Source organism: Dryobates pubescens, chromosome 27, assembly GCF_014839835.1.
Source record: "Dryobates pubescens isolate bDryPub1 chromosome 27, bDryPub1.pri, whole genome shotgun sequence".
NCBI lineage: Eukaryota > Metazoa > Chordata > Aves > Piciformes > Picidae > Dryobates > Dryobates pubescens.
The window spans coordinates 10,582,388-10,610,197 of record NC_071638.1 but is presented as its reverse complement, the minus strand read 5'-3'; the positions used below and the strand labels follow the sequence as shown (position 1 = coordinate 10,610,197).

The window sequence follows — 27,810 nt, the reverse complement described above, 5'->3', positions numbered from 1 at the left end:
GATTTTATGATCTCAAAGGTCTCTTCCAACCTGGTTAATTCTATCCTATCCTATCCTATCCTATCCTATCCTATCCTATCCTATCCTATCCTATCCTATCCTATCCTATCCTATCCTATCCTTCTCTATTCTATTCTGCAACTCATCCACAACGCTAGTCTAGCAGCTAGTAAGTGCACCTGGAAATTCTGTGTACAAACTGTGGTGACTGTTCACAAACCAGCTACGTTTAAGAGCAAGAAAACATAAATACAGTGCCCCAGCTCCTTGCACAGTTCCACTTGCCATATGTCCACAAAAATAAGCATGCTGACTGGGGAAATGTGAATATTTTATCCTCAGCTGTATTACTATGCTTCCATGAAATCATTGCCTACCAGTGCAAAGCCTTTGAGAGTTGTAAGGGATGTGGTTACTGTGTATTTGTGGGGTCAGATTCTGCTCTCAGTCTGGGAGCTGCACATTGAAGCAACCTCATCAAAGTCACTCAATTACTCTGGGTTTCTGGCATTCTGAGCTCAGACCTCGGCTCTGAGAATTCTATTTTCATGTGAGATTTAACTTCAAATACAGTCTCCTCTGCTGTTTGTTTGAAGCAAACCAGATGCTTATTAATACCAAATTTTGCTGGATGATGCCTGCTTCTGTGGCCTTTTAAAATTCAAACTGCATTTTGATTTATGATGAAGCTTAAAAGGACAAGAAGATATCTCCCTCCTGCACCGAGATGTCCTCAGCATGAGGCAGAATTGCCATTAAATAGCACATGCAGGAAGGAAAATCACAGCTTGATGTTCTCTCTCCTCATACACACACTCTCAACACACATAGGCCACCCTATGTACCATGCTGCAAATCATCTGCATCCTGAGACATGAATATTAAGTGATACATTTAATTGAAACTCAAGAGCCTACTCACTGCATATTACAATAAATATAACCTATGTTATGCCTTTCACAGAATCACAGAATTGTTAAGGTTGGAAGGGACCTCAAGGATCAGCCAGTTCCAAACCCCCTGCCATGGGCAGGGACACCTCACACTACAGCAGGTCACTCACAGCCACATCCAGCATGCCCTTCAAAACCTCCAGGCATGAGGCTTCCACCACCTCCCTGAGCAACCTGTGCCAGTGTCTCACCACAGTACCACAGTACCCTCATGGGGAAGAACTTCCTAACATCCAATCTGAATCTATCCATTTCTAGTTTTGCTCCATCCCCCCAGTCCTATCACTCCCTGACACCCTCAAAAGTCCCTCCCCAGCTTTCTTGGAGCCCCCTTCAGATACTGCACGGCCACAAGAAGGTCTCCTGGGAGCCTTCTCTTCTCCAGACTGAACAGCCCCAACTCCCTCAGTCTGTCCTAATAGCAGAGCAGCTCCAGCCCTCTGCTCATCCTTGTGGCCCTTCTCTGGACACCTTCCAGTACCTCCAGATCCTTCCTGGAACAGAGGCTCCAGATCTGGACACAGTGCTCCAGGTGTGGTCTTGCAGAGTGGAGTAGAGGGGAGAATCACTCAGGTCTGAATCTACTCACACCTATCATTACCTGACACCCTAAAAAGTCCCTCACCAGCTTTCCTTCCCCCCCAGTTTTATGAACTGCTTTTGTTCAGAACTGATTAAACAGTTTATCCTTCACTCAGACTGGTTTTGAAGCCACTCACTAGTTGTGAGTAAAGATACATAGCATATAGTCCCTTAGAGACTACACCAGCACCTCTTTAATCTTCAGCCAACATTATCTGGAGTAGAGCTCACTCACAAAACCTGCCAGTATACTTTGCTCAATAATGCGTTCCTCACTTTATCAGATGTTAAATTTACCCACAACTGCAGCTAAAGCCCTCCAGCAGCTGCCATTTGAAATCATTGCTCAAACCAGCCTGCCAGTTTTTCAACACTGACTCTGTCTTCTGAGATGTGCCACAATGAAATCTCACATTCCCCTCAGTTCCTCTATCAAACAGCAAAATAAATTCAGACAAAGGCCAGTGCATTTAACTGTACCTTCATCTATTCCAGAGCCCTGGCCATCCAAGGGGTTTATATCACCTCCAAAAATCAGCTGCCTCCATGGAGTTAATCCATAGTTAGTTCATGGATAAAACTAAACATGACTGAACAAGTTCTGCATGGGACAGCAATGTGCCCTGGGGGCCAAGAACTCCAATGGGATCCTGGGGTCATTGAGAGGATTGAGTCCTACAGATCCAGGCAGGTTTTCTCCCCCTCTACTCTGCCCTGCTGAGACCTCCCCTGGAATATTGCATCCAATTCTGGGCTCCCCAGTTCAGGAGGGACAGGGATCTGCTGGAGAGAGTCCAATGGAGGGCTACCAGGATGATTAGGGGACTGCCTGGTGGGGAGGGCCTAAGAGCCCTGGGGCAGTTCAGTCTGGAAAGGAGAAGGCTGAGAGGGGATTTAATCAATGTTTATCAATATCAGAGGGCTGGGGGTCAGGAGGGAGGGGACAGACTCCTGTCCTCTTTTCACCCTGTGATAGGACAAGGGGCAATGGATGGAAACTCCAGCACAGGAGGTTCCACCTCAACATGAGGAGGAACTTCTTCATTGGGAGAGTCCCAGAGCACTGGAACAGGCTGCCCAGAGAGGCTGTGGAGTCTCCTTCTCTGGAGACATTCAAGCCCTGTCTGGATGTGTTCCTGTGTGACCTGTGCTGGATTCTGTGGTCCTGCTCTGGCAGGGGGCTTGGACTGGATGATCTCTGGTGGTCCCTTCCAACCCCTAACACCCTGTGAACCTGTGATGAAAAGTGCCTGCAAAAAGCAACCTTTTCTCTTTGCAAAGACTTTGAAATAGTTTTGACTACTTGCAGAAGTTTGTGTGCGGCTTTCCCTCAAAAATCCCATTAGTCCTGTCACACACATCAGCAATCTATTCTTTTATTCTTTTACTCTTTGATTCTTTTATTCTTATCTTTATTCTTTTATATTTTCAAGAGAATAGCATATTTTAAATGAATATTCTTGAATAGCAGCAAATAAATGCTGAGGTTCTTCGACTGCCAACAGGAATATTCACACTCGAAACCTGACTCAGCCGTGACCTTTCAAAAGTGGCCCTGGGAATGTGCTGTGTGATTTGCACTTCCAGTCAAAACATCCTGGATTTTAAATGGCAAATATTTACAGTGGATTGCTTCGGTGCATGGTAGAGACTTGGAGTACCTTGGAAGAAATTTATTGCATCATTAATTTTAAAACAGTGTGAGGCAAAAATGTGAATGGTGTGAATGATCAGGGGGTTGGATGCACTGCCAGCAGAGTCAGAGGGGTGATTCTGCCACTCTGCTCTGCTGAGACCTCACCTGGAGTGATGTGTGCAGCTCTGGAGCCCTCAACACAGGAGGGACATGGAGCTGATGGAGCAGGTCCAGAGAAGGGCCATGAAAATTATCATGGGGTTGGAGCAGCTCTGCTACAAGGACAGGCTGAGGGAGCTGGCACTGGTCAGCCTGGATAAGAGGAGGCTCCAGGGAGACCTAAGAGCAGCCTGACAGTACCTGAAGGGGGATACAGGAAGGATGGAGAGAGACTGTTTGCAAAGGCCTGCAGGGACAGGACCAGGGGCAATGGCTTAAAACCAAAGCAGAGCAGATTTAGATTGGATGTGAGGAACAAGTTGTTTGCTATGAGGGTGGTGGAAGACTGGCACAGGTTGCCCAGGGAGGTGGTTGAGGCTCCTTCCCTGGAGATCTTGCAGGTGAGGCTGGAGGAGGCCCTGGGCAGCCTGATGTAGTTGGGGATGTCCCTGCTGACTGCAGGGAGGTCGGACTGGATGACCTTTGGAGGTCCCTTCCGGCCTGAACCGTTCTGTGATTCTGCGACAGCAGTGTGATCCACCCTTCCTTTATCTGCTTTAGCTCTCTTTTCTACATTGTAACACAACCCAAATTTCCCTCCAGGATCTTACCTATATATGAAAGGAGCTACTGTGGCAGTGTTGGGGTGACTGTATTGCTGTTGCTGAGGAAGGTGGACAGCACCATTCCCTGTGCCTTGGCCGCTGCTCGCAGACATTGAGGCTGGCAGGGGTGCGGAGGACCCTGTGGGGACAGCTGCACTTGGTTCCTTCCCTTCAGAAGAAGCAAGAGCAGAGGAAGGAGAAGCCTTCTCATTAAGCTGAGATTTTGATGTCGACTGGGACTGGTTTCCTTTTGTAGTCCTCAATTTGTCAAGCTCCTTGCTCCCCGTGCACCCCGAAGAAGCGCTCTGCTTTGCGGTCGGCACCTTCGAGCCAGGTTTGGGGATCCCACTAGAAGACGGAATTAAGCTTTCCTTCTTGGCTGCTGCTGTCTTGTTTCCTTTTGGGATTAAGCTTGCAATTTTGGAGCTCTTTTTTGTAGATGCCTCAGTGACCTGGTCCTTCTCTTCCTTGACTGTTTTCTCAGTGCAAACTTTGGTTTTGTCCCTGTTCTTTTCCTCTTTGTCCTTTGGCTGTAGCAAAGACTTTTTATTGCTGAGATTTTTGCTTCCAGCTTTTGGAGGGGCTAACTTCGGTGACACTTTAGGACTGCTACTGGTGGAGCCGCCACTGTTGACCCCACTGCTCAAGACCTCCATCTCCCCACACTCTGAGAAGGTATCATCCTCTCTCCCACTGTCACTGGGTCCTGAGCTCAGCGACAAAGGGGGCCTCAGAGCAGTCCTAGCATTAACCAGCTTGAATTTTTCCAGCATGGATTTTTGTCCAGATGAAGGAGGCTTGATGCCTTCAGAAGGGGGTGGCTTGAGCCTCTCTGAAGATGGAGTTGGGGAGGTTGCTGGACTTGGTTGCTTCACAGACAGCATGGTGGAGGTTGCGCTGTGTTTGACATTCATGGATTTGCTCCGCCAAGGCTTGCTGGCACTTGGAGAGGGTATGGCAGAGACCTGCTGCTGCCCAGTGCTGGTGGGATGCTGCACATTTCCATTCATGCCTGCAGATGGGTGAGGGCCTTTAGGTGAATCTGCTAAAAAAAACACAGGAAGAATCATAATCAGAATCACAGAATCAAGTAGGTTGGAAGAGACTTCCAATATCTTCAAGTCCAACCAATCACCCAACCCTGCCTAATCAAATAATCCATGGCACTAAGTGCCTCATCCAGGCTTTGCTTAAACACCTCCAGGGATGGTGACTCTACCACCTCCCTGGGCAGCACATTCCAATGGGCAATCTCTCCTGCTGGGCAGAGTTCCTTCCTACCTTCCAGCCTGAACCTCCCCTGGCACAGATTGAGACTGTGTCCTCTTGTTCTGGTGCTCCTTGCCTGGGAGAAGAGACCAACCCCCACCTGGCTACAACCTCCCTTCAGGGAGTTGTAGAGAGCAAGGTCACCTCTGAGCCTCCTCTTCTCCAGGCTAAACAATCCCAACTCCCTCAGCCTCTCCTCACAGGGCTGTGCTCCAGACCCCTCCCCAGCCTCATTGCCCTTCTCTGGACATGTTCAAGAGTCTCAATGTCCTTCTTAAACTGAGGAGCCCATAACTGGACACAGTACTCAAGGTGTGGCCTAACCAGGGCTGGCACAGGGCAGAATGACTTCCCTGCTCCTGCTGGCCACACCATTGCTGAGCCAGTTAATTCTCCCATATTCTGCTTGAAGCTGATACCATATTCTTCTGGGTTACATGTGACTTACAATAAACACAATTCACATCTGCACAGAACATGAAAAGATAGAGAGATTTGGGTTTTCCCCTCCTGCATCAAAGGTCTACTCTACTCCCCCTTCCTGTCCAGCAAAGCCTATTTAAAGGGGGCCATTTTTTGGTTTGCTCTCTTTCCCCCTGCTTTGCCTGATTGACAGCAGGTCTCTGCTGCTCCTGTTTCCTGAGCTACCACATGGCTTGCCTCCATGCTGCATCTGCACTTCTAAAGAACTGAATCTAATGCCAGCTGGGCCTGGTTTTGTATATTTTTCTATTTACCTTTCTCCTTATACCTTTGTAACATTCCCTGTTACTCAAATGCTATAGATATATGGTTTAAAATCACCTTTTTTACTTCCAAACCAATTCCAGACCATTTCTTTCATGAATTTTACCCCTCCTTTCTCCTGCCTGATTTGCTTTTACCTTACCTCAAAAAAAGGGAGAGGGGAAGGCAATCTAAATCTATTCCATTTGGGCTTTTGGAGTGCTTGGTGTGTTGTGTACACGCATGAAGCCACGTGAAGCCATGCCTTGGAGACTTTTCATGACTGAATGAAAGAGTAGATGAAGACACTGAAGACATTTGTCTCATCAACACAGTCTGAAGCAATGTATCAGTCTAATCTTTGTAGTCCCAGCCCTAAAGTCCTAGTATGGATTAAACTAGCCACCTGTAAGTTTGAGGGCCATTAATACACACAGGAAAGGAAGGGCTGTGATCATTCTGAAAGGGGAGCTGTTTTTTTCTTTAAAAAACACATTGCAAACATAGCCAAATGTCCTTCCCTCAATAGCACTAAGAAGACCTGGTTAAGAATCATAGAATTGTCAGGGACCTCAAGGATCAGCCAGTTCCAAGCCCCTCTTATGGGCAGGGACACCTCATACTACAGCAGGTTGCTCACAGCCACATCCAGCCTGGCCTTCAAAACCTCCAGGCATGAGGCTTCCACCACCTCCCTGGGCAACCTGTGCCAGTGTCTCACCACCCTCAATAGACACAAAGCAAAACATTGGGGCAAAGCCTAAAGGGAACAGCCTAGCCCCAGATTTCTTTTTCCTTTAGGTATATTTTCATGGGAGAGTCAAAATGTTGCTTGTCTTTCTGGGCTAGCCCTTTCCTGGCAGGAGTTGCAGCCATTCCTAAGTATCTTGAAACAGGTCCCTTTCTGAGACTAACAGACACAAAGCAAAACATGGGGGGGGTAAAATCTGAACGAGAGCTTCATGACACACACATAACAGCTTTTACTTGCTTGACACTCCTAAACTGGACCCCAGAAGGCCTTCAACAGATGCTGCATAACTCCATCTGCCCAGAACGTTTTATGTGTGCTCCTCAGCCTGAGATGCAGACCTTACAGTGCTAGGTGAACTCAGTCCACCTTCACAGAAGTTTTCAAGCAACTCTGCTCTGTCCAGTTACTGGGCAAGAAAAGAAAGGGGGGGGAGGAAAGCATTCTGATTAAAAAGAATAATATCTGCCCTGCCATATTTCCTGCTCTATATTATTAAACAAAGTAAGGAGGGAAATTGTCAAAGGAAGAGTATTTACTGTTCCATTAACAGCTTGTCTTGCTACATCTATAATCATAATGCCTTCAAAGAATGTGGACTCCATGCTATCAAAGAAAAAAAAGGGTAAACAATTTAAGAGCCTATCTGTATGTTTAAAGAGATGGAATAAGAAGATTTTATTTCCTCCTGAGCCCAAGTGCATTACTTGAAGCTGCACATCATTGATCACTCAGCAGGTTCAGCTGGACATAGCTTTACCTGTTGATTACATGAGATCTGTCCCCACCTTGTGGTGGTTTTGATACAGAGAGATTCACAGCATCATAGAATTAGCCAGGTTGGAAAAACCCTTGAGATCAAGCCCAGCCTATCACCCAGCACCACCTCAATATGAGCCAGCAAGGTATACTTGCAGCCCACAAAGCAACCCTATCCCTGGCTGCATCAAAAGAAGTGTGGCCAGCAGGTTCAGGGAGGTGATTTAGAAATAGGTAGATGCAGATTGGATGTTAGGAAGGAGTTCTTCCCCATGAGGGTGGTGAGAGACTGGCACAGGTTGCCCAGGGAGGTGGTGGAAGCCTCATGCCTGGAGGTTTTTGCAGCCAGGCTGGATGTGTCTGTGAGCAACCTGCTGTAGTGTGAGGTGTCCCTGCCCATGGCAGCGGGGTTGGAACTGGATGATCCTTGAGGTCCCTTCCAACCCTGACAATTCTATGATTCTCTCCATCTACTTCATGACCTGCAAGATCACACATGGAGTAATGTGTCCAACTCTGGAGTCCCCAATAGGAAAAGGACATGGAATTGCTGGAGTGGGTCCAGAGGAGGACACTGAAGATAACCAGAAGGCTGGAGCACCTCTTCTACAAAGACAGGCTGGGAGAGTTGGGGTTGCTCAGCCTGGAAAAGAGAAGGCTCCAGGGAGATCTTAGAGCAACTTTCTAGTATGTGAAGAGGGCCTACAGGGTAGCTGAGGAGGGAGTGTTTAGAGAGGCATGCAGTGATAGGATGAGGGCTAACGGGCTTCAAACTGGAAGAAGCTAGATTAGACATTAGGAAGAAATTCTTCACCATGAGGTGATGAGGAACTGTAACAAGTTGTCCAGAGAAGTTGTGGAGGCTCCAACTTTGAATGTGTACAAAACCTTGTTGGATGTGGCCTTGAGCAACTTTGTCTAGTAGAAAGTTTCCTTGCCTGGTGCAGGAGCTTGGAACCAGATGACTTTTAAGGTCTCTTCCAAACCAAACCACTCAATGATGCTATAAATAAAAAAAGGCCTATGTCACATGATACTTTGGAAGATCTTCAGGTCTTCTTTAACTCTGTGACTACATATCCATTCCCCACTGGGACTGAGCTGGAAACAGTGCTGTGCAAGAATAGATTTCAATGTTACATGTAATTGACTTTTAAACAAGCCATATGCTCTGCATCGTTTCTGAGCTCTCTTATAGCACATACCGAACTGTGCAGAGCAGAGGAAAATGTACCAAAAATCACAGAAGGTTAGGGGCTGGAAGGGACCTTGAAAGATCGTCCAGTCCAACCCCCCTGCCAGAGTAGGGTCACCTGTACCAGGTCACACAGGAACACATCCAGGCAGGGCTTGAATATCTCCAGAGAGGGAGAGTCCACAACCCTTCTGGGCAGCCTCTTCCAGGGTTCTGGCACCCTCACAGTGGGGAAATTCTTCCTCTTGTTTCCATGGAACTTCCTCTGCCTCAGCCTCCACCACTGCCCCTTGTGCTGGCATTGGGCATCACCCAGCAGAGCCTGGCTCCAGCCTCTGGGCACTCACCCTGCACATCTTTATCAACAGCAATGAGGGCACCTCTCAGGCTCCTTCTCTCCAAGCTACAGAGCCCTCAGGTCTCCTCATAAGGAAGCTCTTCCACTCCCCTAATCATCTTTGTGGCTCTGTGTTAGACTCTCTCAAGCAGTTCCCTGAGGTCCTTCCTGAACTAGACACAATACTCCAGATGTGGCCTCAGCAGGGCAGAGTAGGTGGTCTGCCCTTGAAGGGGTCTGGAAGCCCCAATTTCTAGTGACTATTTACCTCTTTTCCCACCAAAGCTCATGCAGCCATAATACAGAGTTCCAAGCTATTTACTATAGGACCTATATCTCAGAAATTAAAATGTGTGGACTGCATATCCATTCAGTGGTGACTGTAAGAGTTTTCTTACTCCAAGCATAGAATCATAGAACTGGTAGGGTTGGAAGGGACCTCAGGGATCAGCCAGTTCCATCCCCCCTGCCATGGACAGGGACACCTCACACTACAGCAGGCTGCTCACAGCCACATCCAGCCTGGCCGGAAAAACCTCCAGGCATGAGGCTTCCATCACCTCCCTGGGCAACCTGTGCCAGTCTCTCACCACCCTCATGGGGAGCAACTTCTTCCTAACATCCAATCTCAGTCTACCCATTTCTAGTTTTGCTCCATTCCCCCCCAGTCCTATCACTCCCTGACACCCTCAAAAGTCCCTCCCCAGCTTTCTTGGAGCCCCCTTCAGATACTGGAAGGCCACAATGAGGTCTCCTGGGAGCCTTCTCTTCTCCCGACTGAATGTCCCAACTCATCAAAGTTTGAAACAGAAGGATTATTATGTGCCACATTGTTAGGAAAAATAAGTTTTTCAACTCACAGTGATACCTTTTTTTTGGTTTGGTTTGGTTTCCAAGGGGTGTTTGTTATTACTAATACTACTGGGAGGGTTGAAGCCTGCTTCTAAACAAATTCTTCACAAACTCAGGTTGCAGAACATTCTCAAATACTGGCAAAATAGTAATACTCAGAAGACTACTTGGCATTTTAAGTGTAGTATTAAAAGGTTAGCCAATATAACAATCAGGGGTTTTTTACATAGCATGGTTCAGTTGTTTTCCTCTGTAGGCAAAGAAGTAGCATGGCGAAGTCACAGAAAACTTCTTGTGCATTCTTTTAGGGTATTACAATTAGTACCACTTCACTGTCCTTGCATTCATAGTAGTTACTTCCTCTAATAAATACATTAAAACAAACAAACTTGCATTTGGTTTATATTCTCATGTAGAAATCAGTCTCCTTTCATCCATTCCTCTCTTTTGAAAACAAGGTGAAAGAGCAGACAGAACCATCTCAGATATAGGACTCTGTAGATAGGCAACATTACATTTGCTATCTCCTGTAAAATGAATGTAATGATTATATACCCAAAAAGAAAGAGAGACAGACTTCTCCTCCTCTAAGTGATGACTTGACTAAAAATCTCATCAAGGTTCTCATTCTCTTCTATAAAGAAATGGGAAAGCAAAGAGATCCATCGTGCAAAAAGCCACATCAATCTGCAGCGCAACGCAAACCTCAGCAGCCAAGCCACAGTTAATAATCTCACCTTGAATCATTTCACTCTCACATTTCTCAACTTAGGTCAGCGTGATGAAGCAATTCCAAGACCTAAACTGCTGTACATACCTTCACCCAAGCAGCCACATCTCCTACTTCACAACTCATGGCATTTGTGAACCATACAGGGCCTGTGCAGTTTTCACTCTGATCTTTCTAGCTTTAGCCTGGACGTCTTGCCACAATCGAGTCCCTGGCAAACTAAATCCTACTTTAGAAGTATCTGAAACATTCAAGCCTGACAGCAGAAATACAGAAATCACTATTGAAAAGATGGCTTTATAGCTTCAGAGGCAGCTAGGGGCAAAAGTGTGTTCATCAGAATTCCATAGAAAAGTCCTGGCGAGCTGCCTGTGGCTTGGATGAGGAACATTCACTGCATACTTGTTCCTCCCACAGACCCCAAGGATGCAAACGGGCACTATGCATATTGTATCATTTTTAACTGTATTCGAACCCAAAGATATGAATAAAATGTTGGTCATTACACCAAGGGAGAAAGAAAGGGGGAAGGGGCTGGGTTAGTTACATAACTCAGAAGGATGAATTTTTAAATGAATTTTTCCCAGTGTTCTTTCTGAGATAAAGCCTCAAGAGGCACATTTCCCAGGGAGACTCTGTCGGGATCATAGAACCATAGCATTGTCAGGGTTGGAAGGGACCTCAAGGATCAGCCAGTTCCAACCCCTCTTACATGGACAGGGACACCTCACACTAACAGCAGGTTGCTCACAGCCACATCCAGCCTGGCTGCAAAAACCTCCAGGGATGAGACTTCCACCACCTCCCCGGGCAACCTGTGCCAGTCTCTCATTACCCTCATGGGAAACAACTTCTTCCTAACATCCAATCTCAATCTCCCCATTTCTAGTTTTGCTCCATTCCTCCCAGTCCTATCACTCCCTGACACCCTCAAAAGTCCCTCCCCAGCTTTCTTGTAGCCCCCTTCAGATACTGGAAGGCCACAATTAGGTCTCCTGGAAGCCTTCTCTTCTCCAGACTGCACAACCCCAGCTCTCTCAGTCTGTCCTCATAGCAGAGCAGCTCCAGCCCTCTGATCATCCTTGTGGCCCTTCTCTGGACACCTTCCAGCACCTCCAGATCCTTCCTGGAACAGAGGCTCCAGAACTGGACACAGAGCTCCAGGTGTGGTCTCAGCAGAGCGGAGCAGAGGGGGAGAATCACCTCCCTCCACTTGCTGGCTATGCAGGATGGGAGAAACGAAAGGACTGAGAGAACTCAGATTGTCTCCATAACAGTAGTTCATATTTAAAAGGGATAAAACACAAACACTGAGTTCATATCCCTGCGAAATTTAATTACATTTGACTTTATTCCCAATCCTAGAGGTTCAGATGTATAGGTACACCAGGTGGGGTTCTAAAGGAAAGCATACATATGATATTCTGATGCAAATGCCATATTCTGTTGCTTCTCCAATTAGAGGCAAAGATGGAAAGTCCCCCAAAATTATCGTGATCTTCCTTTGAATGTGGATCAAGATTATAGGCATCCAGTATGGATTAGTTTTCACTTCAGAAAAATCACCCAGTGATATTTCCATCAAAGAGGGATAAAATACAGCACCTCAAAAGTTTTCAGTTCTGACCTTTAATCATCACTCAACCACAAGGCCTAATTCAGAGCTCTGTCTTCATAGCTTTTCTTTGTAGTGCTCCCCAGTTTGGGGTGATGAATAAAGGCAGGAACCCTGCTGCGATATAGCAATGAGATTCCAGACACGCAGAGAGCAGAGAATCTCAGAAGTCCTCCCACGAGTCCTTTATTGCTGTGTTGTAGAATCCCCAACTTTATAGTCTCAGTGTCCTTAACAGCAGAAGTCCTGGAAGCCCTTAACAGATGAAGCAACTAACAGAAGTCCTGAGCAGATCCCTAGCAGCATCCCTAAGCCCTGGCCAGAAGTAGCTCACTAACAGAAGCAGAAGTCCCTAGCAGCCCTAACCCCCCAAGCTGTTCCTATCCTAGGACCCTAACCCCAGTAACCATTGCTCAGAGTGGCTGTTTCTATACTCTGCTATCAATCCCTTAACCGGTGAAACCCAACCACATCTGTAAGCTACAATCTTTTCCCAATGAGAGGTGCCAGTGTGCCCAGGAGGTGGCCTCTGCAGCATGTTCCAATCCCAGGGTGCCAGCATGAGGATGTTGCTCTTGGCACCCATGGAATGTGATTGTTTTGCTCTAGGCAGCCTGTTAAGGAATCCTGCACCTGCACGTGGCCAGCAGCTGCCCTCCGCACAGTGGCTGCAACAATCCTTACCAAGTCTGAGTATTACCTTCACTTCTTTGACCTTGTGGACAGGTTCTTTGGGTGATTTTCTTTTTCCCTCTTGTGTGTTATGTAAAGCAAGCTTAGCAGCTTCACTCACTTACCTTTCTCATTTCCATTTGCATATTGTGGAGGCTTGTTTTTGTCAATGCTGTTAAAGCTCTGGCTTCTCCGATTTAAATTAGAAGCTCCCTGGACTTTGGTACTGCTGCCTGCAGCTGGCACCCTTGAGGGTCCTGGAAGCCTGGAATGGTGCAATCAAAAAAATCAATCAATGTTATGTAACACAACATACAGAGGAGGCAGTATGCAACTATCAGAGCAGGTTTTAAAGCCAGTAGCTGAAAACACGGCTCTCAGAGAAGCAACAGTGAACAGGAGGATTCAAATTAGTTAGACTCCACAGATGAAAGTCAAGGCTTACCCTTATGCACACAGAAGGGGAAAAGATGCTCTCTAGAGCCACAGGACATGGAAGAAGATGCTTTGCATTTGCCATTAACATTGCTAGAACAGATTCACCCTAATAAATCATTACAGTGCAATGCCAACTTCTTTGGAAAGCTTTCCCTTTTGAAGAGAAAATGTTACAGAAACTGATTAGAAAGCACAGCAAAATAGCTGAGGAATATTTCCTCTCTCTTACTCTAGTAAATAAACATTTCACTCTTGTTTTTCGCATAGAAGCTGGGGTTTTTAGTGATCTTCTTTGGCTGTTTTTCAGAGGGCTGCTGGCTAAAGCACAGCCACCCTCTATTTTAAATGCAAAATACCGACAAGACATCTTTTTTGCTAAGTGCCATGGCATCATGTGCTTGTTCACATGTACTTCAGATAGAAGTATATAAAGGAAACTATGCAGTCCATTTGTTACAATTTTCTGCCACCACCTGAACCTTATTGTGTGGCTATGCTAAGGGAAAAACATAAGTCCCTGGCTTTTGTAAGGCTGTAACCCTTTTTGTTCTGTTGTTCCTGTCTGAATCTGTCCTGTAACAGCTTGGTCAACACACTCTCGCTTCCAATTCTCTGCAACACCTGTCTGCAACTCCTACTCTTTGCCATTTTTCTTATCCTGCAGACAAAATGAAATCCTGGAATCAGCATGATGGTTTTAATAGCTGCTATATTAGTTACCATAACAGCTACTCCAACAGTTAACAGTTACTGCGTTCTCTTGTCGCACCAGCTTACAAAAGAGCTACCTCAGAAGGGAGAAAGAAATTGTGTTATAAAGAACTACAAAAGGTTTCAAGCCTTCAAAACTTTTAAGATGTTGTGGTGGTGGTTGTTGGTTTATTAATGTATTGGCATAACAATATTGCTCAAAGAATTTTCTTTTCATGAAAGAGCATATGCAAACAACTCCATGGTCTCTTCCTTTATCAGGTTAAGCCTCAGAGAGATAAACCATTAGTTATGTTTATGGCTCATTCTGGCTGCCAGCCTGCCCTGCTAGTCTCTGTGCTGAGCCCTGAGCAGACCCTCTCTGCTCTGCAGCTGTACATATGCTAACCTTTGCCATGACCCACGAATTCAAGTGATCCTCTGGTCCCTAAAGAATGCACTAAAACAAACTTAAAAATCCATTTGCTCCTTCTCATTACCCTAATGTGACAGGCAGTAAGGGTCCTGAGGCTGTTTGGCAAAGGTAATGAAAAAAAAAGCAAGGAGGAGGCAACACTTGGGAACTCATCTGTCCTCTTAAAATATGAAACAGCTCTGCACAGATTCTGTATGCCAGAATTTGAGGACTTGCCACAGCAAGCACAAAATACATGAGGTCATTTCATAGAACCATAGCATTGTCAGGGTTGGAAGGGACCTCAAGGATCAGCCAGTTCCAACCCCTCTTACATGGACAGGGACACCTCACACTACAGCAGGCTGCTCACAGCCACATCCAGCCTGGCCGGAAAAACCTCCAGGGATGAGACTTCCACCACCTCCCTGGGCAACCTGCGCCAGTCTCTCACCACCCTCATGGGGAACAACTTCTTCCTAACAGCCAATCTGAAGCTACCCATTTCTAGTTTTACTTCATTCCCCCCAGTCCTATCCCTCCCTGACACCCTCAAAAGTCCCTCTCCAGCTTTCTTGTAGCCCCCTTCAGATACTGGAAGGCCACAAGAAGGTCTCCTGGGAGCCTTCTCTTCTCCAGACTGAACAGTCCCAACTCCCTCAGTCTGTCTCCATAGCAGAGGAGCTCCAGCCCTCTGCTCATCCTCGTGGCCCTTCTCTGGACACCTTCCAGCACCTCCAGATCCTTCCTGGAACAGAGGCTCCAGAACTGGACCCAGTGCTCCAGGTGGGGTCTCAGCAGAGCAGAGTTGAGGGGGAGAATCACCTCCCTGCAGTGCTCTAATACACTTTCCAGTTTACCTCATTTGCTGTTCGTTTTGGGCTTTTTTTAAAGTTGAATTCAGGTTTTTACACTGCTCTTGCAGAATCGTGTTAAGCAGCTAAGGAAATGCAAAGAGGAGAGCAACACACAAGGGACAAGGTCACATACCTCTGAAAAGGCTTCGGAAACACTGCCACAGATTTAAAGTATTAGACAATAAGACTGTTAACTCTGACATGTTGAAAGTGGACAAGACAGGAGCATCAGCAATAAGGAAAAGCTGAAGAGCTATAAATGCAGGTGCAAAGCAACTGGACTGTGCTACAGAGCTCATTCCAAGAGAGAATCATTCAGCAACTCGAGTTGAGGTACTGTGCTACACTGCAAAATACAGTCCTTATTGGAGTTATGCCACTGAGAGTTCATTGCTCCCACCAATGAACTGTACAGCAAAGGTATAATTAATGAACACATTAATTATCCCAGCCCTCCTCTCCCTCCCCTCCCCCCCGAAAAACCCATCCAACCAAGCAAAAAAGGTATAAACAAGAGTAAGCTTTAGATCTCAGTTTGCTTCTTCTGCAGTCTGGCTTGTAGATTTTAGTGCTCATGGTAGTGATAAACTAAAAGTCCTGATGAAATCTGAGACAGGTCAGCTCTACACACGCCTCTGTCAAATTCACTGCCAAAACAAAGCATCTCATTAGTGGGGACTGTGTGCAGGCTACCTCCTGATGGAGCAGAAGTCTTGGAAGTGGTTCTTTTCGTTCTGCTTTGTTTTGCTGCTGTACAAACTTGGCTCTGAACTCAGCTTTTCAATACACGCAGAACATCTAGTGGGAATTGGGATGGACTCTAAGAATTCTTTTCACTCTTGACTGCAGTTTTGAGCCAGAGAGCACTAAAATCACCAACTGATCTTCCACATCCAGTATGTGACATGCAGGATACAAAGATGCAGGATACATTCCCACCAGAAATACTGCTGCTATGCAATACAAGTCAGGTCCTTCCAGTCCACAGATGGATTCCCAAGGGCAAAGCTCACCGTGGCAAAGCTTGCACGCATGACATCAACACACACTGTTAAATGCCTGCTTATGGCCAAAGGATAAAATACCAATGGGCATATACTTGCTTGAGTACCACTAACGAGCAAGGAATGAGAGATATTTAACTGACCTAGATGTCTTTTTTTGACTGGTTGCAATTCCACTGTGATTAGACTGAGTTGCATATCTGGCTGTGAGACTGTATGAGAAGAAACAGAGAAATTGAATTAAAGAAATTTGCTTTGAACATGTTTAGAAAGAACACACTTACCAGCAAACTATGAGTTAAGGAATGCAAATTGAACATGGAGAGAAAACACAAATTAACTGGCAAAAATATGGAATAATGCAAACATGCAGATTTTTTTTTAATGACAGATGCAGTGCAAGGATCATGAAATAATGGACATTGCTGCCATGACTCATCTGCTAGGAACTGTCTTAGGAGTAGACAATGAGGCTACATTTCTACAGTGATTGAGTTACTACAGCCTAGATCAGCTGACAGAGTGTACCTTAAAGCTTTGTGCCTTTTTTATTTCTTTCATCCACAAAAAGTACTGAGTACAAACACAGAGCTGCTCCAATGGCCTGGTGTGTTCACAGTTTAGCAGTTAGGAATCATAGAACTGTCAGGGTTGGAAGGGACCCTGATGCACTACCCAGGCAATGAATCAGAGGCTTCCTTAGGAAAGCCACAGGAAAATGCACCATTGTCTACTAAGGCATCCAAGGAGTGTTTCTGTAACAGAAGATGTGCTGTGCTGCAGGGATAAGAAAATGTAAGCTCCTTTTGACACTCAACAAGGCATCATTACTACATAGCAAAGTTTTGTTACTCTCCTTTGAGATATTTGTACAGGGAATATCTCAAATATACAGCCAAGCTGAGGCAGGCCTCCTGCCAGATAATTTCAGTTCCTGTAAACAGGTACGTCCTTTGGGATCCACGCAGCTTAAGGATATAGATGGGTGTTTGAGCCAGGGGTAACCAAAACATCACATTCCTTGTGTCATTAAGGAAGTGGAGGAGAACTGACTAATCAGAAACTCATATGGCCACAGATTGCTTTTATCTCTTACAGTTCCGCAGCTTCCAGAGTTATTCTGAGTAGCAGCAGAAACTACAGCGTGCTAGTCCCAGCTTTATAGACCTGCTGCTTTTACAAGAAACACCTGGGGGCACTGAGTCTAGAATCACAGAATTCTCAGGGTTGGAAGGAACCTCAAGGATCATCCAGCCCCAACCCCCCTGCCATGGGCAGGGACACCTCACACTACAGCAGGTTGCTCATGGCCACATCCAGCCTGCCCTTCAAAACCTCCAGGCATGAGGCTTCTGCCACCTCCCTGAGCAACCTGTGCCAGTCTCTCACCACCCTCATGGGGAACAACTTCTTCCTAACATCCAATCTCAATCTACCCATTTCTAGTTTTGCTCCATCCCCCCCCCCCCCCCCCCCGTCCTATCACTCCCTGACACCCTCAAAAGTCCTTCCCCAGCTTTTTTGTAGTCCCCTTATCTACTTTTCTACCAGAAAAGTATTAAGCCATTTCTGCCAGCCTACTGAAGCAGACAGCCTGAGTATAGACCAGATGGGAGAAGCCTTAGAGGGAAAAAAATCTTCCCATAGTGGCAGAAGAATTCCTGAAAGCAAGGCAGAAAAAAGACACAAACCAAGGGAAAACACGACACCTGAATGAGCTGCTGATTATTGCTAGTTGACCAAATTACACCCCAGAAAGGGGGGCAAGCCTCTGTGCCTGCAAATGGCAAAGAGCACGTGTGCACAACATTCATGTGCATAAAGAAGAAGAGTAATTCGGTGGTAGGAGGGCAAAAAAAAAAAGAGGTGTGGCAGTTTCAGGCTGTGCCTGGAAAAATTTTCTACCCCATTGAACAGAAAGTGGTGGAATGTAAATAAATCACCACTGGGTGTAAAAAGGAAAATAAGGATAAGCTCTAATCCCATTGGGCAGATAACTGCCATGAAAGATGGTTTGGTAAACTAACTTCCTCTCTTTTTGCTTCCTTTGCTCTGGCTGGGACTCACACTGGCTCTGCTGACCTTGGCTGTGTTCTTTATTGTGGCTAAGTACTAACAAACAGCTCTCTGCTCTTTCTCTTGTCCCTTGTGTACAGAGGGATATAGAGGGAAGGGGGCAGGGAAGGGGAAGGTATTATTACCCCGCCTGGTTTTGCCCAGGGAGGGGTGCTTGTAAATTGTGAATACCTGCAAGCATGTGCAAATGTTGCCTGTTTTGTACATCCTCATTGCATTCTGTTGTAGATTGTAGTTTTGCCTGTAAATACAGCTTGATTTGCTCCCAACTGAGCAGGTCTGCCATTTAATGTTGGGGGGGAATTTTCAACCCACCACAAAAGGAATCATTCACTGTATGAAAGCAGAGTTAAATTCTCAATGTATCACTCTTCACAGGAATGCTGGCAAAGTCCTCTTTCATGTGGCCCTGAATTCTGTGGGAATTGTAACATGCTATAATACAATCTTCATCAATACAGCTTCTATATTTGAAATCTATCTAGTCATTAGGCTGTTGCATTGTACTTCACTTGCAGCTATCTGTCTTAATAATGTCTGGGGAACATGAGGGAGACCTCATTGCTGTTTACAACTACCTGAAAGGAGGTTGTGGAGAGGCTGCTGCTGGTCTCCTCTCAAAGGTAATTTGTGACAGAACACGAGGGAATGGCCTCAAGCTGCCACTGGGTAGGTTTAGACTGGACACTAGGAAATATTTTTTTAGGGCAAGAGTGGTCAGGGACTGGAATGTGCTGCCCAGGGAGGTGGTGGAGTCCCCAACCCTGGATGTGTTTAAAGGTGGTTTGGATGTGGTGCTTGGGGCTATGGTTTAGGGGTGACCCTTGTAGAGTAGGGTTCTGGGTTGCACTTGGTGACCCTGAGGGTCTTTTCTAACCTGAATGTTTCTGTGAAACACACAGTGCCAATGTCATGTGGCACAGGATGTTTTGGTATGCTTCTACATTTGTGCCTGGCATAGAAGCACAGATTTTGCTAAGATCTTCCCCTCTTTTGTAGCAACATATTTAAAATGAAGGAATCTAGAACTGCTCAGCTGGTTCTCTGCAGTGACTAAAGGCAGAGACCTGTGTGAGAAATGGCATGTTAAATAAAACCTTAGTGCAGTTCTGTTGTAAAAGGTTAAATGATACATGGTACAATTAACACAGACAGTGAGCTGGAAAAACAGAGTGAGTAAGATGCATCTAACCACCTGCTGAAAAGACTGAAGGCTCTGCCTTGCCTTAGCATATCATAGCCCTTCTGCATCATACACCACAATTCCAAAGTAGCTTGAAACATCAAATAACTTAATCACAGTGGTGTTGATAAGGTAGCCCATGGATTGGAAATGCTTGCCAGAATGCTTTCCTCCCCTGCCTGCTATTACTTCAGACTCCATCCACTAGCTACAGCCTGCTTTCAAACTTTACAGATAGGCTTGAAAGGCATTGATGGATCTGCAAAAAGCACAACAGGTAATATCCTAATGTTCAGCTGTTCCAAATCCCAGGAGTGCCCAGAGTGATGCCATAGGAAACAAAAGCTTCCAAGAGTTGGAAGGGACCTCAAGGATCAGCCAGTTCCAACCCCTCTGCCATGGCCAGGGACACCTCATACTACAGCAGGTTGCTCACAGCCACATCCAGCCTGGCTGCAAAAACCTCCAGGCATGAGGCTTCCACCACCTCCCTGGGCAATCTGTGCCAATCTCTCACCACCCTCATGGGGAACAACTTCTTCCTCACATCCCATCTCAATCTACCCACTTCTAGTTTTGCTCCATTCCCCCCAGTCCTATCACTCCCTGGCATCCTAAAACGTCCCTCCACAGCTTTCTTGGAGCCCCCCTCAGATACTGGAAGGCCACAATTAGGTCTCCTGGAAACCTTCTCTTTTCCAGACTGAACAACCCCAACTCTCTCAGTCTTTCCTCATAGCAGAGCAGCTCCAGCCCTCTGCTCATCCTCGTGGCCCTTCTCTGGACACCTTCCAGCACCCTCCAGATCCTTCCTGGAACAGAGGCTCCAGAACTGGACACAGAGCTCCAGCTGTGGTCTCAGCAGAGTGGAGCAGAGGGGGAGAATCCCCTCCCTGGCCCTGCTGGCCACACTTCTCTTGCTGCAGCCCAGGCTCTGCTTGGCTTTCTGGGCTGCCAGTGCTCACTGCTGGCTCATGTTGAGGCTTTTCATCAACCAGCACCCCCAGATCCTTTTCTTCTGGGCTGCTCTCAAGCCAGTCGCTGTCCAGGTTGCAAAAGGAAATTCTGAAAGCCTCTGCTTCTCAGCTGTCTGCCCCCAAGACCTTTCCCACACCATCAGTTTTCTAAATGTGGCCAAAGCTTTGACTCTTCAGAGAAGCCACAGCAGTCACCTAAGAAGCCCAGCCACACAGTGCTGGCTGGAGTGGGAAATACCATCTTGGAGGAGACCAACCCTGACTGCAGAGCTTGCAGGAAATCCCATTGCTCCTGCAGCTCCAGCCCTGTCTTGCAGTCCTGGGAGCAATTGCAGCACTGGACCTCGACCAGGAAGAGGTGTTCTGGCTTCTGGCATCATAGTTAGCTCTCCCCTTCCACCTACTGCATACAGGAAGAGAAGGCAGATGCTCCTGGTAAAGCAAACCCTGCTCAAGGGAGGTAAGATGGTATGAATACATTTAATCCCAAATTCCTAGAAATAGCTGGAGTTCTCAAACTGTCTTCCAGGTGGAAATCAAGCCCCCATCTTTCCTCTTGCTAATCAGAGTAACACTAGGCAACATGGCAGATAGGAAACAGTGAGAATGGGTAATTCCTGTTGCTGGTCCCTTGGTTAAATGCTTTAAGAAAATGGAATCAAATATGCTGAGACTGCCCAGAAAGCAGAGAGGCAGCTGGGGGGAAAATTGAGAAAGAAGCTGAAGATATGTTAGAGATGGACCTGAACCGCTGATGGGGAGCACCACTGCTGTTCTGCAGCCATGCTGATTTCAGGAACCAGGACTCTGTGCTGTGTCATATGGCCATGCAGCACAGCCAATCACACTGGGGTTCTGAGCAGCACAGAAAGAATACAGAATTAACCAGGTTGGAAAAGACCTTCCAGATCATCAAGTCCAACCTCTCACCCACGGGGTTGTTGTGGCCAATGTGTAGAACCTGGCACTTAGCACATTCCACCCAGCCAGGGAACTGGTGGAGGGCATGTAGTTGCAGGCAGGGTAGAGATGAAAAGAGAAGGAACTGACTGCTTGACACCAGACTAAGCTGGCAAAAAGTCTGTCTTGTGGCTGTACAAACAGCAAGGTACATCAGGAAAGAAGCAGCTCCTTGAAAATGTGTCTACCATGCAAAGCTGCAGGATGGAGCTCCGCAAACCTGGCCGAAGAGCATGAATCAACCTGGAAATATCTGAACCTCCTCTGTCAAGAAGTAACCCATGGGCTGTCACCCTGAACATCATTAAGTCTTTTGAAAGATCAAAAGGATCCTGTTACATCACAGCCATTTCCCTCTAAGGTTGAGTCACTTGGTGGTTTTAAACTGCCAGCTATGTGATCTGTTAGACAAAAGGCAAAGAGGCCTGTGGCATGTAATCAAAGCCTTGCTACCTTCCTGGCATGCTTGAGCTTTAGCATGCTGTTCATTTTAGAAAGAGTATTTGTATTACTAGGGTGATTGCACTTCAGAAGGGTTCAAGAGGCAGCAGTGAGCGCTTGCAGCCCAGAAAGCCAAGCAGACCCTAAGCTGCAAGAGAAGCATAGCTTCTTGAGGGAAATGATTCTCCCCCTCTACTCCACTCTGCTGAGACCACACCTGGAGCTCTGTGTCCAGTTCTGGAGCCTCTCTTACAGGATGAATCTGGAGGTGCTGGAAGGTGTCCAGAGAAGGGCCACGAGGATGAGCAGAAGGCCGGAGCTGCTCTACTATGAGGACAGACTGAGAGAGTTGGGGTTGTGCAGTCTGGAGAAGAGAAGGAGACCTCATTGTGGCCTGCCAGTATCTGAGGGGGGCTACAAGAAATCTGGGGAGGGACTTTTGAGGGAGTCAGGGAGTGATAGGACTGGGGGGAATGGAGCAAAACTAGAAACAGGTAGATTCAGATTGGATGTTAGGAAGAAGTTGTTCCCCATGAGGGTGGTGAGAGACTGGCACAGGTTGCCCAGGGAGGTGGTGGAAGCCTCATGCCTGGAGGTTTTGAAGGCCAGGCTGGATGTGGCTGTGAGCAACCTGCTGTCGTGTGAGGTGTCTCTGTCCTTGGCAGAGGGGTTGGAACTGGCTGATCCTTGAGGTCCCTTCCAACCCTGACAATTCTGTGACTCTATGATGCTAAGATGTTTTAATTAGAATGACTCCTTGATGAAAAAATGGTTTAAAAAGAAGGCATTTTCCATGTAAATTGACTGGTGTATAGAGACATTTGTTTGCTCCAACCCCCTGATAATTTTTGTGGCCCTCTTCTGGACCCTGTTCATCAGCTCCATGTCCTTCCTATACTGAGGGCTCCAGACCTGCACACAGTACTCCAGGTGAGGTCTCAGCAGAGCCTGAGTAGCAGAATCACCTCTCTGGATCTGCTGGAAATGCTGCTTTGGATGCAGCCCAGGCTGTAATTTGCCTTCTGTGCTGCAAGCTCACACTGCCTGCTCCTGTCCAGCTTCTCAACCACCAGCACCCCCAAGTCCTTTTCCTCAGGGCTTCTTTCTCTCATCTCCTCCCTCAGTCTTCAGGGAAGTAGCCTCAGCCACCTCCCTGGGCTACCTGTTTCAGTGTTCCTTTGAGATCATCAAGTCCAACCTATCACCCAACACCACCTAACCAACTAAATCATGCCTCACCCAAGAAGATGCCCAGTTACGCACAGATTCCCTTCTTTAGCTATGCCAGGGCAATGCACGGGGTGTAGAATGTTAAGATTATACTGGAAACATCTAAACCCACTAAACAAAGACCTTTTTCTGGCATAACCAGGACTGGTTTAGAGCTTGCCAGTATTCTGGCATGTATCTATTTAAATTTATAGCCCCAACCACTGCATTTGCATTACTGTATTTGACACAGCACAAGCAGTGAGTCCAAATGTATTTCATTTCCCCCCTAGTACTCTAAACAGGAGGGAACATGAAACCCAGCTCCTTGCAGTAGTTATGTATGCAGCTGCCTGTAGAAATCAGCTACCTTTGTTTACATGCCTAGGAAAACCAGGGTGCTCTTTCAATATAACATCTTTAACCAAACCCATCTGGACCCCAAGCTGAGCTCGCCATTCCCGTACGTGCTGAAGCAGTTTGTCCGTCCCCGGGAATTCTGCTGACAGGCTCACCGAAACCACTCGCTGCCCTAATCCATAAGTGAGACAGAACTGCTTTCATCCACATGTGTTTCCCCTTAGGAGCTGGGTGGTTGAAAGATCATCACTGCAGAAAGTTCAGATGTATTGCTGTGATAATGGAATCCACCAGCAGAGCCAGGCATAAAAATATAATGTGACCATTGTTGTCATCTCTCTGTGCTGACAGAGAGAAATCAGGCCACCGGCGCTGCGTTTTTGTTTGGGTTTCTCATTAACTCAATCTCAAAGCTGCAACAACAGCAAAGTGCCCACCTTACATTTTGGAGTATTCAAGTCCCACAGTTAGTCATGCAAGAATACAGGAAATTTTAGGATAAAAAGAGATAGCACATCCCATCTAAAACCATTCTCTCCCTTACGCTGCCACTTACTGCTTTCCACTACTAATCTAAAGGACTTTAGGATGTTTTTGTACTTAGTGGTAGGAAACTATAATCTTCCATAAATAAAGCATATTCTTTGCAAAGAAATTTCCTTCATTCTTTTTGCAGTTAATTGGAAATGTTGCTGTTGGCTCTAGGATAAGATAAGCTGATGATACTTTTTACATGCAGAATCTTGCTGCCCCTTTCTGCACACTGTTTTTACAGTTCTGAGCTTGGTTACAGACAACATAGGATTGGGAATGGTAAAGTACTGCCAAACTGACTAATTTTACATAACATTGTTCACAGAACCACAGAACATTAAAGGTTGGAAGGGACCTCCAGAGACTCCAACTCCCCTGCCAGAGCAGCATCACCCAGGGTAGTCTGCACAGGAATGCAGCCAGGTAGGGGTTTGAATATTCCAGGGCTCAATCACACTCACAGCAAAGAAGTTTCTCCTCATGTTGAGCTGAAACCTTCTCTGGTCAAGTTTGTCTCCATTGTTCCTTGGCTTATTGCTGTGCACCACCCAAAAGAGCTTGGCCCCCTCCACTTGACCCCCACCCCTCAGCTAGTGATAGACATTGATCAGATCCCCTCTCAGCCTTCTCTTCTCCAGACTAAACAGCCCCAGGGCTCTCAGTCTCTCTTCACAGGGCAGATGCTCAAGTCCCCTAAGCATCTTCGTGGCTCTCCCTTGGATGCTCTCCAGCAGGTCTTTGTCTCTCTTCAACTGGGGAGCACAGAACTGGACACAGGATTGCAGCTGTGGTCTCACCAGGGCAGAGCAGAAGGGGAGCAGAACCTCCCTATCCCTGCTGGCCACACTTTTCTTGCTGCCCCCCAGGATCCCATTGGCTCTCTTGGCCACCAGGGCACATTGCTGTCCCATGCAGAACTTGCTGTCCACCAGCACTCCAAGGTCTTTCTCCATGGAGCTGCTCTCCAGCAAGGCAGCCTCTACCCTGTCCTGGTGCCTGCTGTTGTTCCTCCCCAGGTGCAGGACCCTGCCCTTGTCCTTGTTGAACTCCATGAGGTTTGCCTGCAGCCAGCTCTCAGCCTGTGCAGCTCTGGCTGGATGGCAGCACAGCCTGGCAGGTGTCAGCCATCTCCCAGTTTTGTGTCATCAGCCACTTGCTGAGGGTACTCTCAATGCCCTCAGCCAGGTTGTTGATAAAGATATTGAACAAAACTGGGCCCAGTACTGATTCATTGGGAACACCACTGGCCTCAGGCCTCCTAGCCGACTCTCTGCCACTTACCACAACCCTCTGAACTCTGTTGTGGAGCCAGTGTGTAACCCACCTCACAGACCAACTGTCTGTGCCACTATGTTAAGAGCCTACCACAGAAAATTGATTATTCTCCTGGGCAAACTCTACCTCGCCTCTTCCTGGGTATGTGTTCTGGGTTTGCTTCCATTTCTATGCACATCCAAGCACACACAAACAAAACACTCTTAAATGTATACAGTGCCTCAAAAAAGACAGCTTTATTTCTCAGGAGTCCAACACAGCAGGAATATGTGAAGCCACCAGTAGAATAAAATATGAAAAGACAATTTTCACAATACTCTTGAATATTTATTCAGACCAGGTCTGAAGATTTTTGCAGTTCCTGAGTAAACATTTGAGTGTGCACTACTGCAGTCATTATCTGCCTTCTTGGATTAGAAGGACTTTTCTTCTTCCACTTGGAAGCATGAAAGAGCAATTTCCAAAGAATCACAGACTAAAGGAATGAAAAACAATCTCCTCTAAATACTTGCCAACTAATTTTTCCAGCGTCTACACCACGAGTGGTTTGCTGTCATGAGGCTTCTAGATGCCAAACGCACTCACAGTAGAAGACATCAGAAAGCAGTAAGTATATAAAACCCCAAAACTTTAAAGCATACCTTAAACTACCAATTCAGAGCAGGTTAAGAAAGCACAGCATAGCTGCACAATAAATGTGTATGAATAAATTACCTTAAAGATTAACATCCACTGCAAAAAGGTCAAATAGCTCACTTCCTCACCACTACTGATAGTAGTTAGATTATCTGTTGAGTTAGTAATGTCACATGGAAGAGGTGAGGAATGAGACATTATTTCATGCCTTAGATACTTTTCACTATGCATCATTCAGTGAAAGAAAGAGGAAGGGTTAAGTATCTGCATGAAGCTAGATGCTTGCCAAAATAACTAAAGCCCTCTGGTATCTCATGGAGCAGCCACCGGAGTTACTTAGGATCCTCTAAACCATGAACTCATGCCCTTTACATAATATCATAGTATGTTGAAACAGTTCTATAGTATCACAGTATCACCAAGGTTGGAAGAGACCTCAAAGATTGAGTCCAACCTGTCACCACAGACCTCATGACTAGACCATGGCACCGAGTGCTCTTGAACACCTCCAGGGATGGTGACTCCACCACCTCTCTGGGCAGCACATTCCAATGGCGAACAACTCTCTCAGTGAAGAACTTTCTCCTCACCTCCAGCCTAAACTTCCCCTGCCACAGCTTGAGACTGTGTCCTCTTGTTCTGGTGCTGGTTGCTAGAGAGAAGAGATCGACCCCTTCCTGGCTACCACCACCCTTCAGGGAGTTGTAGAGAGCAATGAGGTCTCCCCTGCGCCTCCTCTTCTCCAGGCTAAACAACCCCAGCTCCCTCAGCCTCTCCTCACAGGGCTGTGCTCAAGGCCTCTCCCCAGCCTTGTTGCCCTTCTCTGGACACGTTCAAGTGTCTCAATAGTAATCCACCTTGGTAGTCATGAGAGCTACCTGTGCACATTTCAGATGGGAAAAGGCAGGCAAGAGGCTCAATAAATCCCATGAAAGGCATCTTGTTTTGTTTTGTATGGGGGGGGGGGAGGGTTGTGTGTGGTTTGTTTGTTGTTTTCTTTTGGTTTAAGTTTCATACTTTTGCTTCTTACTAAACAGCAGCCTTTGTTTACTCATTAACAGCATAACCCTAAAAAAGCTGCCTAGAAGATAATTGTGAATTATTTTCCAAAATATTTCTTTTGATGTGATTAAAAAGAGTTCACTAAACCAAATGACAGTGCTACATTTTGAAGGTGTACTTCAGCCTAGTTCCTAACTGTAAAGGCTCAGAGTGAACAAAGGTAAATAGATTATCATGGGACACAGAACAGTAACAACTGATAGGTCTGCATCATTCCATTCCTCATTGAATAGATTGTACTTGGCTGCACAGAGAGTTCTGGGTTTAGGCTGGATGTTAGGAAGAAATTCTTCAGAGAGAGAGAGAGATTGCCCATTGGAATGGGCTGCCCAGGGAGGTGGTGGAGTCACCATCACTGGAGGTGTTCAGGAAGAGACTTGATGGGGTGCTTGGTGCCATGGTTTAGTTGATTAGATGGTGTTGGGTGATAGGTTGGACACAATGATCTCGAAGGTCTCTTCCAACCTGGTCCTATTCTATTCTATCCTATTCTATTCTATTCTCTTTTTCTTCTTCTGTCACTTCTGCTTGCAACTTCTCTCTCTCTTCTGTGGCCTTGCCTGGATCATCTCTGTTTTGGCTACTGTGTGAGGGTGCTGGGAAGGAGGGAGGGAGGGAGGAGGCTGTGAGCAGCCCCCTGGCTGATTCTGCACAAGGGGATCCTTGTCTTTTTGTTTTCCTGGATTGTAAATACCTGTGAATATATTATGCACATATTCATTGCTTTCCATTTCTAGATTTTTGCTAGCTTTTAAACTATAGCTTCATTCTGCTTCTGCTGGTGATTTATTTTGGGGGCAATTCTCCAATTTGCTGGGGGGGGGGTAGTTCCAACCCACCACAGACAAAGTA

General features: G+C 46.5%; 1 protein-coding gene across 7 annotated transcripts in view; it reads right to left on the bottom strand.

Annotated features, from left to right (window-relative positions):
- NAV3 (neuron navigator 3) overlaps window positions 1-27,810 on the bottom strand; it is a 451,810-nt gene that overhangs the window by 138,273 nt on the left and 285,727 nt on the right. For 5 of the 7 annotated variants that reach the window (XM_054173934.1, XM_054173935.1, XM_054173930.1 and 2 more), the window contains exons 6-8: window positions 16,389-16,457; window positions 12,967-13,106; window positions 3,942-4,980 (exon numbers count right to left, since the gene is read on the bottom strand). In XM_054173934.1, coding sequence (XP_054029909.1) covers window positions 3,942-4,980; window positions 12,967-13,106; window positions 16,389-16,457 — 1,248 coding nt within the window. The remainder of the gene's footprint in view (window positions 1-3,941; window positions 4,981-12,966; window positions 13,107-16,388; window positions 16,458-27,810) is intronic. The other 2 variants (XM_054173929.1, XM_054173932.1) reach the window with 2 other exon arrangements.